Source organism: Rhipicephalus sanguineus, chromosome 3 (genome assembly GCF_013339695.2).
Source record: "Rhipicephalus sanguineus isolate Rsan-2018 chromosome 3, BIME_Rsan_1.4, whole genome shotgun sequence".
Classification (NCBI taxonomy): domain Eukaryota; kingdom Metazoa; phylum Arthropoda; class Arachnida; order Ixodida; family Ixodidae; genus Rhipicephalus; species Rhipicephalus sanguineus.
In genome coordinates this window covers 186,713,245-186,728,537 of record NC_051178.1, presented here as the reverse complement: position 1 = coordinate 186,728,537, position 15,293 = coordinate 186,713,245, and the positions used below count along the sequence as shown (strand labels likewise).

The 15,293-nt window shown below is 46.0% G+C and overlaps 1 protein-coding gene across 1 annotated transcript in view; it reads right to left on the bottom strand.

The window, feature by feature from the left end:
• Positions 1-15,293, bottom strand: part of LOC119386187 (filamin-C) — a 179,896-nt gene that overhangs the window by 127,954 nt on the left and 36,649 nt on the right. Inside the window, 1 exon segment of the mRNA XM_049414247.1 lies at positions 1,583-1,846. Coding sequence (XP_049270204.1) covers positions 1,583-1,846 — 264 coding nt within the window.

Here is a 15,293-nt window from a genome sequence, read left to right as displayed (position 1 = left end):
GCCTGAAAACGTGCACTCAAGTGGGTGGGACAACCAATAGAAAAGCGCTTCTAACGCTATAGAGTAGAATTTTAGCAGAGCCATTATTCTTTTATCGACAACGATTTATATAACTGCTACCACGGTGCAAACAGGTACATTCAAGTGCTGCAGCGAAATATTCGGGGAAATGTTTGAGCGTCTGGCTCGTTTTCTGCTCCAACGCATCATTAATGCGAATAACAGCATCATCTAAATAATAAAACAACCTAGAAGCAGGCTAAAGATGCCCCTTAGTGTTTAGAGGGAAAGCAAGAGAAAAAGAAACGGAACCTAAAAGGCGCACTAAATTCAAGTCCTGCGTTGTAAAGCTGTGCTTCTTGCTTTGCACTAATGATTTTAGTGCGACGCGTTCTCTGCCACGTTTAATAACCGTTAAATATTGAAGAAATGCACGGACGACGGCGAGTACGAGAATCTGAGTCCATAGAACATCAGCCTCCGATGAATTATGCCTCCCCACGATCACGTTTTCTTCATTTTATTCCTCATTGAGACGTCTGGCGCGTACCTCACGTACCAGTTTCTCGCATTCTTCCGCCGTGACAGCTGGCGCTTTGAGATGCCGTGTTAGGCTGTATACCGCCTTCAGGTAACGACACACATTCCCCAGTCCTTAATTTCCTCGTAGCGGCTGAGCCTCACAGCTATGTGATGCCAGACAGGTTTTAACATTTCTTCGCCGGAGTGCATACGCCAAAATGGTTTTAACGCACGTCACATGACATATATGCATAAGTTTAAGCACGATTTTGTAACACTTAGTTGCAGGTAAGGTCACAATCCGCGCAGGTAAAGTACAATCCTCGTTCATCTACGCGGAACTCAGTAATCGTCATGTCGTTAACTCGCGTCGATTGGCCGAAGTACAAATCATGCTCGTCATGACACTGTCACTGTCTCTTGCTGCTGTCTTCACGCGCACGTTCGCGTCACGCATGCGATTGCCTGCCTTACACAAGCAAGTTGGTCGACCTGGAACTGTACAATGAAGGCCTAAATAAGGCCGGCTAACGACCTACCTGCAGAGTGCTTGACATATATCATCGATAAAGAGGTAGGTGCTTCTTTTGTGTCTACGTACACAACGGACCACCATTTCTTTGCTAAAACAGTCAGAATTAGGATGTAAACTGCAGAGCTACAGCTAGATGCCGCAACGTAGGTGTCCTCTCTACAGGTCTCGTACACCCTCTGTACACCCATCCGACAGCACCCCACCTGAGTTCATTCTACACCACCCGATGTAAACGGGCCACCAAAGAGTCCCACCGAATAACGCCAGTAAACATTTGGTATTGTTACCATAAACTACAATACTTTCACTACCACTTCGCCTCAATCATCGCTATCAATGTCATTATTCTGATAGGCAAAAGATACTTTGCGGAATGCATCCACGCCCTCTAACGCGTCAACGATCTTTTGTTCTAAAATTTTCCATCCATCGATCCGTTCCTTCTGATCTCACCCCAGTCCATCCCTCAATTCCATCCATCCCGTCCCATTTATCTATCCATCCATCCCTTCCAACGTTACTCACCAATGTTGACGAGTTTGATGTTGTCCTGTGCCATGGCGGTGAGCGCCGTCTGCACGTTCTCCAGACACTGGTGCTGATTCTGAGGTCGCGCGATGCGTCGCAGGCGGCGCTTCTGCAGGGCCTCGACGAGCGAGATGAGCCGCAGCCCATCGCTGAGGTCGCGCCTGAGGTCGGTGACGACGCCGGCGCCCGCCGGCCGAAGCTGCTCGTTCACCCAGTTGGTGAACGTCTTCTCCTGGATCTCCACCCACACGAACTCGTCCCCTGCGGTCAAGGAAGGAGTGCACACAACGTGAGCTACGACGTCTCGAGTGCTTCACCTGTGGTCGCGACCGCGAGGACAGCAAGACATTTGCCCAGACCAGTCGTGATGGCAAACGGCGCACTAAAAGAACCAGGTACAAAGAAAAAAAAAATACGAAAGAGAAGGCCAGGACTGGGGTGGTGAGGAGACAGCGCATGTCCTCCTCATCATATTTTGCTCTTTCTTTGTTTAATGGGTTAATCACCATTACGAATGAACTGTTCCAACTCAACGAGCTCACCAGCTCTCAAATCATAAGTAGTGACGAAACTATACGCGTCAAACCACATTCCAAACTTCTTAGAATTTTTTTTTTTTTGGAAATATACTGCTCGTTTAGTTTTGCTTACAGTGCGTGGCTGTAGGTTTTATTCCGCGGTTGCGCTATTTTTTTTATGACCTTTCATAGTTGTGTTTTTTATCCACATGCGACGCAACAGTCAGACCCTTCATGTTTTCCATCGCTTTTGTTGTAATCGTCTTAGTATTGGTTACTGCCACCAACGTTGACGACTGTGAAGTGTGATGGAATAGGTGGGGAGAGGCAAAATCGGAGTATGATTAAGGGCGCGCAGCCGGAAGTATTCGATGAAGTCGATTTATCCTACAGAAAGTGCAAAAGGGAAATCAATACTAAACTGCGGGTTATGTTCTCACCCGGCTACGTCCGCTCTTCTAAGAGGCTGGAACGTATCCTTAGTAGTTCGGGGCGCTTGCGGAGCAGTATACCATACCATATATGTGTGAGACGCCGTCATCGACACCATCTTACCGCACGCAATGCATTTGCCAAATACAATATAATCGTTGTCCGTTGTGTGTATGTCTCACACACGGATAGCAGGGTCTTCTACCGAAACACAGCGCCTGCTAAGGCCTATAATACGTCACTGATGTCAGGCGCGTTGCAAATTTTTAAAACCATCGGAGTCGTCTGGAGAGGGGTCCCTGGCGAACTGAGACAGGTAATTACGGTGTCCGGCTTTTGAAACGTGAGGCCTATACGCGGAGTTTCGCAATGGATGTATGATTGAAGAGCTCTGCTTTCGGCTATCACTCAAAGAGCGCAGCACTTTTAAGAGGCCACGTGACAAAATGGGCGTACACCGTACCGTGGGAAATTGTTTTACGCTGTGTGTATAGACGAGTGGCAGCAGTATAGTAAGCTAAGATAATAAAAAAGAATGATTGACGCTTCGAAGAACGGGCTCCATCTTGCTTCGCATCGTTAAACCTCTTGTTCGCGAAGTATATATACATACAGAAGCTTGAAGGCGTGTCCCTGTTATTATTATTTTGTCTTTGGAGAGCGCCACATATTCGCCTGAAGACTTCTGTGTACCAACCACTTGGTTACGTGGCTTAGGTATGTTTAAGGGCAAACAATCAGGCATGAGTGACACAATCGTAAAATTTCATAAAATAAGAGGAAGCTGGCTGCAGCGAGAGTAACGCGGACGTCGATTACGCATAAATGTACGCAGTACGGAGAACAAACGCATCGAAGCCTGCAGATTAAAGACATTGCGTTTTGTTGTACATCCCAATGGACACAGGGGTGGGCAGCAGGGGACAGCGCCACCCCCCCCCCCTTCCCTCATGGTCATCTAAATAGGACGCCAAATCAATCCCGTGTCTTTAATCAGTCGGACCTGTCCCGTCATTGCCTAATGCTCAGGGTTACGGTCATTAAATTTTCGACAATAGTGGCAGCCAAGGAACCCTGATGTTGGATTCCAAGAATTCTGGTTTACTTCCCACTTTACGCCTCGGAAAGCCGGGATTCAAAAATTGGCAATTACGAGCAACACTTTATCCATCGCTTCATTTTTTGCATCCACTGAGAAACTTGTATTCTTTCGGACTCTTCCAATTGGCGGAAGGGGGGGTGGGGAGCGCTGCTGCGGTAAAACCGCTAAGCCACCACGGTGGGTTATACGTCAGTGAAGGTTTCAGAGAGCGTGCCCCTGTTCGAGCTCGTTAACATAAGAAGGAATCAAGAGATGCCAGAACTTGGCATAAAAACCATCACTACGCGAATTTTCTGGCGGGTCTTCCGTCCTCTCCCTGAGTTGCACGAGGATTGAGGTATCGGGAACGCACGGCCGGTGCTTTCGTGGTATACACGTATGAGAAAGGAATAACGCGATTTCGTCGCGGCCTTCTTTTGCTGACCGCGACATCTCTGGCGTGACGGGTCAAATTGACGAGTGTCAGCTGCGTATGCGAGGCTTCCGGTATGATTTAAACCGAGGAAGCTAGGAGCGCGTCTTCCTCCGTTTTGACTAGAGCTGGGATAATGGCAAAACCACCAAGCTCCTATCGCTGCGACGCTAGCTGGCTATGAAGTGGCGAAGCCTTCTCAGCCATTTTTTTCTTTGTTTTTCAGTTCACGAGGAAGCAAGAAGCGAAGAAACAAGTAATGCCACGTAGAGAGCTGAACGGAAGCGTTTAGCGGCACCTTCCGGTGTCCTGATTGCGAACAGAGGAAAAATATAGCGACAGCAGTCTTGCGTGACTGCCGGCGAAGACGCATGGCTAAACGATCCACGGCCTTGGCGTATAGTCATGACGCTGTCCGAGGCAAAAAGGCAGCGTTAATTAGCTTACGCCAGCCATGACTTACGGACACGTCTGTGCAGACTAACGTTTTGGTGGTTAGTCTCTGTAACTTTTCTGGTTTTGTTTCCTTCTAGCAGTGATGCATAACCACTACGGGTCATTAAACACGAATGTGGTGGTGCTAGGCGCGGGCAGGAAAAAAGGGGTGGGGGTCGGAAGAGTTGTCTAAGAAATAATTTTTTTATTGCTTCCTTTAACGTTATGACATTCATCTTTATTGCAAGTAAAAGTACTGCATAGCCCGTATCAGGGCTGATATTTCGAGCTCTCCATAGTCAGTCAGTATACGTATCTGTATCTTTATAGACTTGTAAAGTAATGGCGTTGCCGCGCCTTTACTGCAATGAATGACCAACGCATTAATGACCAAGTTGCATTATATATATATTTACCACAGCCAAAAGGGTAGGGCACCCCTGCGAACCACGCAAGCGCCACACCTTGGCACAGCATCATATCTGACCTTGTTTGATCTATTATATCCTGCCCCCTGCACTGCTCTTTCAGTATTAGTCACTCTGAGTCTGCAGCCGCAATTTCCCATCGAGTGAAGTCACGGGGCGTTAAAGAGAACAGCAATTCGCGGGTCTGATTACTTAGACACCTCAGCACTGCATGGGATAACTTGTTTTCGGAGCGGCAGTGATCTGTTGAGCAATACGTTTATTACTGTGGAGAATAAACGAACACCGAGGTGAGTCGAGAAACATGGACGACGACACGAGCAGTCGCTTCAAAATTATTTTTGAGTGCCCATTAAGGATTGAATCTACAACGGTCACATGAACAGACGTCACCAATGCTTTCTTTTTATATGTTGCCTTTGTGTTCATTTTGTTCGCCACCTTCAGTTTGTTCTTTCCCAGACGCATACTACATAAATATTCCAATATGTACGACCTTGAAGGTGTACGCCGTTGAAAAAGATACTGGACTTGGAAATCGGCGACAAACATGTGAGCCTTACCGCTAGACAATCGCATGTGTGTACGTTACACCGGAAACAAAAGCAGCACCACTTGTGAGAATAAAAGTTCCAAATGGAATAAAAAGACAACGTGTCTGCCAAGTGTCCAGTGTTTACTCAAACCTGCCAACTTTCTCGCAAATAATACACATTTGTATAATATAAGCCATATTAGAAGTTGCCTCTCGGATTGTCTTGATTGGTAATGTGCTACGTTGTTCCATAATTTCGTTTGATTATGCATTCATTTGTTCGTGGAAATACCCTATGTGGACTTGACAATGACGTATATTTCGCCTGATGATTCGCTAGAAAACGCACACGAATCAGACACGGATGCCTGTCTTCGGAACCTAAAACATTTCCAGCTTCTACTTATGGCCCCCCTTTATAGGGTAACATTAATAGCGTTGATTTTTATCGCAGACCTGTCAAAGTACATAAAGATCGGAGACTATATACCGAGATGCAGCATATGCCGCGTGTCTTAGTATAGCACTCGCTTGCCAGGGGTATAGCACTCGCTTGCAAGGAGTGCAAGAGCAATTCTTGCCAAGAATAATTACGTCATGTCGATAGCCCAAATGATAGAGAGAGAGAGAACCTGGTGAGAATTTATTGGCAACGAGGCGCTCATTTACCGGACGTTTGCCTCATTTGCCAAGCATAACAACGTTACTAGAACTACACGAAGAACGGCAGACTCTGAATAGCTAGGACCATCGTACAAGCTGCAACTTCGTTGCTACATAAGCATAAAGGGGTGGTGCCACCATGTTAGTGGCTTGCGCGTTCTTTGCTGTAAGCGTTTCCTATAGCTCCAGGAAGAACGATGCACACACCAAGATTCATGTATTCTCGCTAAATAATTTAATATCGCCTTTGATGTGGACAACTTTCGGTTTCGGTTTCTGGGCGCCGAGGTTGGGCAGTGACGTAGAAGTGTAGGAGGCGTGGTCACGTGACCACACAAGGATGTGACGCACTTAGCCAGAAAACGATCGAAACTCGGCGAGTGATGTAGCAACCGATGCTTTGCCGGTACTATAGTGAACTAGAATATATTCTAGTTCACTACAGCCGGTACGTACGTTGCGGAGGTCCGGAGGTCACTCACGTCACTACAGCAGATCTGGTGTGACGTCACTACAACTTTCGTTTTCCATCCTACAGATCTACGTCAGTGTTGGCGCGCTAGCGATGGGTTTTGATCGGGAGAATGGGCATTTGGGTACACTTTGGAAGTGAATTAAAATATATTCTAAACGTTTGCTGTGTCCGACCCTTCGTGTGGAGTGTCCTTGCATACAGAGGAAACCCACAACAGGCTTGTTATAGCCTCGAAATTTGATGGCACCACCCCTTTAAAGAGTGATAAATCAATCTTTTCTTCCGCTGGCACCGTCCGAACCACGTATCCAGCCACCAACGTGAGCACACCATTAAAAATAAGAAAAAGGAAGCGTTCGTTATTGTCGTTTAGAATATCATTAATTACCGTTGTTTCATCGAATACATTCAATTCTATTCAGCTTGTATTCTTCCATTTACTTACTCTTTATTGTTTCTGTAAATAGTGTCGCGCTTGAGTAACGGTGCACACATTTAACACTGGGTTATTCTTTCAAGAATAGCTTAAACTGAGTAAATGTAAAAGTAAAATAGATTAGCAGAGGCAAGCCTCCCCAGAACGCGACATGAGCCAGAGTTCGTCAACTAGAACTTGCAGACGTGCAGTTCAGAACAGTTTAACTTCTCGCCAGTAGCAATCTTTCTCTGCATACAATCGTCGTTAATTTCGTGTAACAAAAGAACCGGGACAACGCGGCATCTAATGTGGCTTTTTGCATGACATCCATTAGTCAAAAGCCTGCCGTGAATGCACGAATGTCAATATTAGAGGCGACGACAGTACGCAATCATCCGTACCCGGCGTAGTGTACTGTGCATGGGATACCAGCGTACATCGACCAAGCGACCGCATGTGTACAAGTTTTGAGTCACGCAAACGAACTACAAGTTATAATAGTACCGAAAGTGACGCAGCGTCGCCAAGCCAAAATGAGAACGACTATACAGCCGGAGTCATTCTCAAGCTCACAGGTAAGTATGCAAGTTATACAGCTGTAATGTTATACGGCACTCTTCTGCAGTGAGTGAAACAACTTTATTCGGTCCACAATAGACGAGAAATTTCTGCGTACACACACTGCCGCTTATACTGGTCGAAATGTTATCATTATGATATATCTGCATTACTGGATGTTCGACATCAGCGAACGTAACCTGCAGTCAAACAAGACTTTCTTTAAATTCAAGTGAAATTCTAATGGTCACGGTGTTATTTCGGGAAAATTAAAGCGCAAAAATAGACGTTTACATAGGTCGAGAAACAAAGGACAGGCGCTAACTTTCATCTTATCTTATATGTGAATGTGACTTATATGTGAATGTTCATTTTTGCGCTTTAATCGTCCCACAAGCTATGCACAATCTCGTCCAATATCACGTTTCGTTAAACGGTCGTCTTAACACAGCCACGAGCTTGGAACCGACGCTGCAGGCTACATATGCCCTCGAGTATCGACACACACATGCCACGCCTACACTGCACTGTTTGAAGCCCGAAGAGAGTGCTTGTTTAGTGGTGCGCACACAGAGAGGCTTTCAAGTAAAACGGAAATTTCACTTTATCATAGAGAGATTACAATAGGGGACGCTCAAGTTTGCACTCACTACTCTAGCGTTCGCACAGAGGCCCACTCGCGTCTCCTAATCTAAGATATCTCTGTTATACTCTGCTTCCATTTCACTCGCAAGCCTATAGCGCGATCAGCCACTATCGTGCGAAAATTGCTCGCTATAGAAGCTCGCTTTCATAGCGTTGGCTCGCGCCGCACCTTCTAATTATATGGTTCCCGCTCAAACACTCGGCCATTCTGAAACACGTGACGCTTTGTGGCCTTCATTTCTATCGTATCGGCTTCACCCTCAAGCTAATTCACTTTGTATATTTATGCTTTACCGCGCAAGCATGCAGGTTGCGTGCAGTGCGTTGGCGGTAACGCCTGGCAACTTGAAAGAACCCCCACGCACCAGTCCAATAGAAACAAGTGAATCAAGTGTCGAGTCGATAGTAGTTTACTATGTCACCTCGTTAGCGCCAGACAGAGCACCGTGTCAGAGAAGGAAGGAATAGGAGAGAAAGGAAAGGCATGGATGTTAACCAGTCTAGAAGGACCGGTTTGCTACCCTACACTTGAGGAAGGGATGCGGAAGATATATATATATATATATATACACACACACACACTATATACTATATATATATATATATATATATATATATATATATATATATATAATATATATATATATATATATATATATAGAGAGAGAGAGAGAGAGAGAGAGAAGGAGAGCACGCACGCACAAAAAGTCAACACACATCTCACAGTCATGCACACATATATAATTGAAAGGTTAACCGGCAGAAAAGACGAACGCTGAAGAAAACATGCGCACACAGGGCTAATGCTGATCCAGTTTTTTTTTGTATGTGTTTGTGTGTGTGTGTGTGTGTGTGTGTGTGTGTGTGCGTGCGTGCGTGCGTGCGTGTGGTGCTGTGTGTGTGTGTGTGTGTGTGTGTGTGTGTGTGTGTGTGTGTGTGTGTGTGTGTGTGTGTGTGTGTGTGTGTGTGTGTGTGTGTGTGTGTGTGTGTGTGTGTGTGTGTGTGCTGGTGAACCTCGCAACATGGTGGCACCAACTTGAACAAACCAATCAAAGTTGTTCTCAACATACATAGCGTTTCGTTTTCCTCCAGCAGATTGTTTTTCTTTTTTTTTTTTTCGCGACTGTATAGATTGGGCCACGAGTTACTGACACAGTTAAAAAACGATAATCTGCTCGCATGGCACACGGCACTTTTTTTCTTTTCCCCCACCGGTGAACGCTGGGTGATCGTGTGAGGATCAAAGCAGTTACAATGCAGGACGAAGGCTTTCATATCTAAGGCACATTATAACTATCTCAGACGCAAATATAAATATCTAGGACACGTGTATCTTCGATACTGCCCAGCCCTGAATTAAGGTACCGGCCGCCATGCGAGTCGTTTATCGCATTTCGTTTTCGCAGCACTGTACATTCTTGCTTGTATAGGCTGTTTCAAGTGATGAAACAGATAATAATAGCATAGACGATGTCCTGTCGCTCTGATAAAAGTGCGTAGCATTTACGTCATCAGGCTTCTTTCGTTAATGACGGCACTATCGCTCTCTGCAAACGTTTTTATGCGTGTATCAATATCATACGATAAACGGACACCACGTGATCCGCGTGGCTGAACGCATGACGTATGACACGTGTGGCTCGAACGTACGGAAGCCTGTAATTCACTGGAAAAGCGAGGAAAAGAGAGGGAAAAAAATGTTGCCTGTATGACGCCTTGAAATATAACTGAATAAAAGTTAGAATTAGAGAAACGGAATTAAGCGTGATTTCTATGCACGATGTTCACATTTCTCTCAAATATATACCCGAAGCGAAATAAAAACGCGATTGGTACAACTGTTCAGGACAGGTGGCCTAATTTTCAGGCCTTCGTCGAAACCACGAATCATATCGTGGTTTTGGGACGTTAAACGCCAGATATTATTATTATTATTCAGGCCTTAGTCGATTGTTGGTAGATAAGGCGCACCACGTGCATCGCCGATAGCACGTCAAGTTTTAAGAGATAGTAATGCTTTGAACTTTGCACTGTTAGACACTGCGATACTATAGTGTAACATTTCGTAAAACATATGTATGACAACTCAGTGTATCGACATCTTTGGTCAAGTTCTTCCCGCTGGTCGTTTACCACGTTACTCACCTCCAAGACGCAACTTTAATGACCCGCCGAAGTCGTGCTATTATTATGGCGTCAAAAATAATTATTTAATTAATAAATAATAGTAGCCATCTTTATGACGACCCACCTCTAAAACAGCAAAGCGATACGTTTCCTAACGACTTTTTGTTAAACAATGTCTAGATTTTGATTTTATTAAAATAATGGTGATTACCCAATAGTTTTGGATTACTACCGCGGCCAGGCGTTGTGGAAGAAGATAACGTCGCAATCTTCGATGCAGTTCTTTATTAAAGGGGTCATGAACCACTTTTCCAAGTAATGATCTAATGGCCTCAGTACCGGAGTGTACTGCCTCCCGAATCGATTGCCGCAGAAATTTCTCGAATCCGTCAAGAATCAGCGGAGTTACGGGGTTTCGCGCGCTCCCAGCGCATTCTCTCTTTTCTCGTGCCGACGAGCGCACTGGAAGCTAGACAGGGAGGGATGGCATGGGGGAAAGAAGTTACGCCAGCGCGCGTCATGAAACGCGATCGCTCTCCCGCTGTGATTCGCTTGCGCGAGTGCGGCTACCGTATAGACCAGAATTTCCAGCGCTCGTAGGGGGCCGCCATGTTTGGCCGACCGAGGCGCCGCGGTGCGAGCATTTGCTTGGGGGCTGCTGAAACGCGCTGGCGTACAGCGCTGTGCACCACGTTTGTGGCTCTCAGTAGCGGGCGATGGCAGATTCGCGAGCGCTGCAGCCGCTCAGTCTTCTCTGAATGTCGGAACGTGCATCTTCTTTCATGCGACTACATTTTCAAACAGTGGAATTGTGCCAGGGAGCTTGCCAAACATCGCGAGAACGTTCAGCAACATCGTCACGAAAGTTTGAATAGTTGCAACGCCGTGCAGTTGTCTACTCTCTTTTTTTTTATAACTGTATCATATCAAGAAACGTTTTAAACTTACGAATTTGCGTATGATAACGGCCAGATGAAGCCTAGTAAGCTGTATCTTTTTTTTTTTTTTTCTGAAAGGCACCAGCGACAGATATTTTCGTGCCGCGCTACCCTCCGACTTTGTGCTGCATGATGGCTGTTTTAAATGCAACGGGATGAATTTAATTAAGAGATTATTTAAGTTTTCAACGCAGAACGCTGTAGCGGCGATTACTTGCGGCTTCTTTAATTACTGCGAAAGGATGGCCTGGCGTAGTGTCCGAAGCCTCTTGTAGCAAAGCTAGACGCAGCGCGCATGCCGGCCCCCAACGTCTGTATTCTTAAAGAGCAGTATGCAAGAACACCCCGTAGCACAGGTGCTTTGAATCACTATCAAAAAAAGACGAAGATTACGTTTGAGTCCGATATTGATTGAGTTCGATCCTGACCAAGCGGCGCACACGCGTGCACTTTCTGTCGCGACGTGCCTCGTTCAGGATATACTTAACTGCAATGGAAGGATTGCCCCTGCAATGACAAGATCCCTGTCACACGGGCACTTTCGATCACAATTGAGCCGGATCAGGATTTATCGCCTCGACCTTCCTTTGCTGTCACAGTAAAACTTCGTTGTTATGGAACCACAGGTCGACATGCCTCGCGGCTGTGAAGTTCAAAATACATATGTTCTATAGGCGTGAAGTTGTAAAAAGTGAAACAGTTCGTTACATCGAGGTTTACCTGCGCCTTTTTGAACAAATTTACAACCAAGGCGGCCGCATTTTGGATTTCAGAAGCAAGATTAAACAACCGCGTGTTCAAATTTCTGTGCATGTTAATAACTGAAGCTTTCTTCCACTCGGCAGCTGCGGTGGCGCCTGTAAGTCTTCAGGCAAAATTAAGAAACATTTGTTAATTGGCTTCGCAGTTTGAGAAAATATCTGGTGAGGTGCATGAATACTGTCTTTCTCTCAAGATTCGTCGTTGTCGTTCTAGTAATTCAGTTTATTATTATTTTTTTCATCCAGCAAATGGTCCTGTTTTAACCCATACACTTGCAGTGCAGCCGTTTGAATAGGTAGAAAATATGGCCTCCTGAGCAAAAGCACCAGCTCACTTATTACTTATAGAAATCAAGGGCCTTGAAAACGTCTGGAATACACGCTGCACAAGCACAAGCCGCTCGTGTTCCCGTGAACGTCGCAGGTCTGTTGCATCAGCCGCTTCCTTTTTCTCTCGTTGTTCGGGCACCCAACGACGGCGCAGTGCCACCCGGATGAATTTTTATACATTGCACTGCCGTTCGTAGTATGCGGCAAGCAAGCAACTGAGACCGCAACTTTCTAACAGCTCTGAAAGCACTGACACAAGCGAACACGCAACGCAAGCGCGGCTATCACCTCCCGCCATCAGCAGCCCCCGCCGTCGTCTGCACCACCAGGCGGCGCCTGGTGTCGAGAGTAGCGGCGCGGCTGACACTCGCGCTACGAGGCTAAGAAAAATCTGTGCGGCGCCGGCAAGTGGCGGCACCCCGCGGCAAGAAGCGCATCTGATCCGAACGCCGCTCTCGATTTACGTCGGCTATCGGCCAATAAGCATGCTATGTCTCTTGCGACGTACAGCGGACCGACGCCCCGCCCACCGACGAGAGTGAGAACCGGCCTCTGTTTGAAAAGAGGGTGCCTGGGGAAACGGCAACTTCGCGCTCCGCTTGTGGCCATTACGCGGCGCGCACGACTGTAATATTTGGCAGAGCAGTTCATAGCCGTGTCAGCTTTCCGCAGGATGTGTTTTTTCAATCAGCTCAAGGGGTGCTTCATGACCCCTTTAATTTGCCGACCTGAATAAAGTCCGTCCGTCCGTCCGTCCATCCATCCATCCATCCATCTGCCATAACACCAGCTACAGTATGCCACACTATAGTACGTTGCAGGTGATACGACCCACGTGTAAAGTATAGTACATACGTGAGCCGCCATCAGGGTTGCCAGGTCGAAAAGACAAAAAAATAGCCACAAAATTGCAAAAACTAGCCAAAATGTAGCCAACTTGAGCCTAGGGCAATAAAAATAGCCAAAAGTAGCCACGCATGTGTGAAAATCCCACATCTTTAGTTAAATGACTAAATGCAAAAGACTTTCGGCGAAATGTAAATATCTGCTGCATGAACAATTCAAAATCATGATTCCTAAGATTCCAGCACAAATTGTTGACTTTAGCAATCATTTCATGCATGATGACGCAGTGTTCGCGCTGATGAAAACATTACTCTCTCTTCATGCGTGTTGCATGACTTTTCTTGAAATGACTAGAAGTTGCGACAATAAAAATGAGTCTACGCCATGATGAGTTCGCTCAAAATCTCAGTCACTGCATTGAAGCATAAATTGAAACCACTGTCACAAAAATTTCTTCGGTGATGACGAATCCAGAGTCGTAATCCCTACCCAAGCATAAGAAATGATACAAGCAGTTCGATGGATATCCTAGAAGGATTGTTTGTTGGGCGAGTTAGTACGACATTCTAAAGAGAGCGTTAAAAAAAAAAAAACCAGGACACAAGAGGCAAAGGCGGCAACACAAGCGCTCACTAACAATAGTTGTTAGTGAGCGCCCGCCTTTGTCTCTTGCGTCCTGGTTTCTTTTAGTGCTGTCTTTAGAATGTCGGATATCCTATTTCTAATGTCGATGAGTGCAGAGCGCCCGGAATCCGGAGCGCTTTCGATTCTTGTTTCACTTGCTATTGCGGTTTGAAGCCGCGTTCAGCAATGGGTGATCTGCAAAATGACGCCCCTTGCAACAGTTCTCGCCGAGTCCCAACCACACATCCAAAAGCATTTCTTTTTGTGTGTGTGCGAAGCCTGCTTGACTGGCAGGATATAAACGTGTAGTTTTTTTTTATATTTAAGTTATGATCGACCATTGACCCTTACGCCTACTTAGGCCACGACGCCATTCTTTTCATCAAAGTTCATGAGCTCCGTAATCAAAGTGCAAAATTCCATTTTCGGAGCTGGAAACATGCTTTCACTTCCATGTTTTGGCACCATATACTCGAGCGCCAGCGGCTGCCACGTTATCAAATATTGATAATTTTGCTCATATCCAGGGGACAAGAAAGTAGCCAAAAAAGAGCCAAGTAGCCAATACGATTTTTTTGCCGCCATTGGCCAAAAAAGGTAGCCAAATTGGCGCAAAGTAGCCAAACCTGGCAACCCTGGCCGCCATTTGCACTTTCGCCCATGCATCGTCATTTCCTTCCGTTGTGCTTCTTCCTCACGCGTGGTGGAATGCGCGTAAGCGGCGCGGCCGAGTTATCCTCATCACGATGTGGATGTCACAACATCCATGCGCTCGACCATCGCACTCTTGTCATATATCTGCGCCAGTGTATACGTGCGCTTCAGACGTGAGAGGAATTCGCATGCGCATAATGTGAAATTGCACAGGCTGTGTCAATTGAAACACTGCATTTTTAAGAGACGGTGAAAAAAAAATGCCAAGAGGTTGGACATGCTGCGCCCGGTTTGCTACCCTACACTGAGGGAGGGGGAAGCGAGAAAAGGATAGGAGAATGAAAAGAGTTATGCGCAAGCACGCATAACAGCATTCACCATAAATTCACAGGGGGTCGGTCAACCCAGTATTCTTTCAAGAGTGCAACAGGGCTCTGGTGGCAAGACTCAAGGAAGCAATAGTATAGCACAGAAGTATACTCGGTGAAAGAGAGAGAGAGAGGGCAGACAGTTTTGCCGGCGTGCTTATATAAGACGGCTAACATGCTGCTCTGCATAGGAAGGTGTTAGGGGGCTACGAGGTTCCAGATAATCGAGGGTGGATAAAAATAAAATAAAAACAAGTATAAAATAAGCGAATAAGGCTCATGGTGACATTTACAGGTGAGACAACGGGCGAACTCGGGTTTTTCTATGTCGTGGAGGAGACCTTCTTGAAAGCTTTCTGAAAAGAACAATTTATGATAAACATGAAAAATTAATAAACCCAAGGCATTTCCGCTGTTGTGTAGGGTAGGAGATCGGATT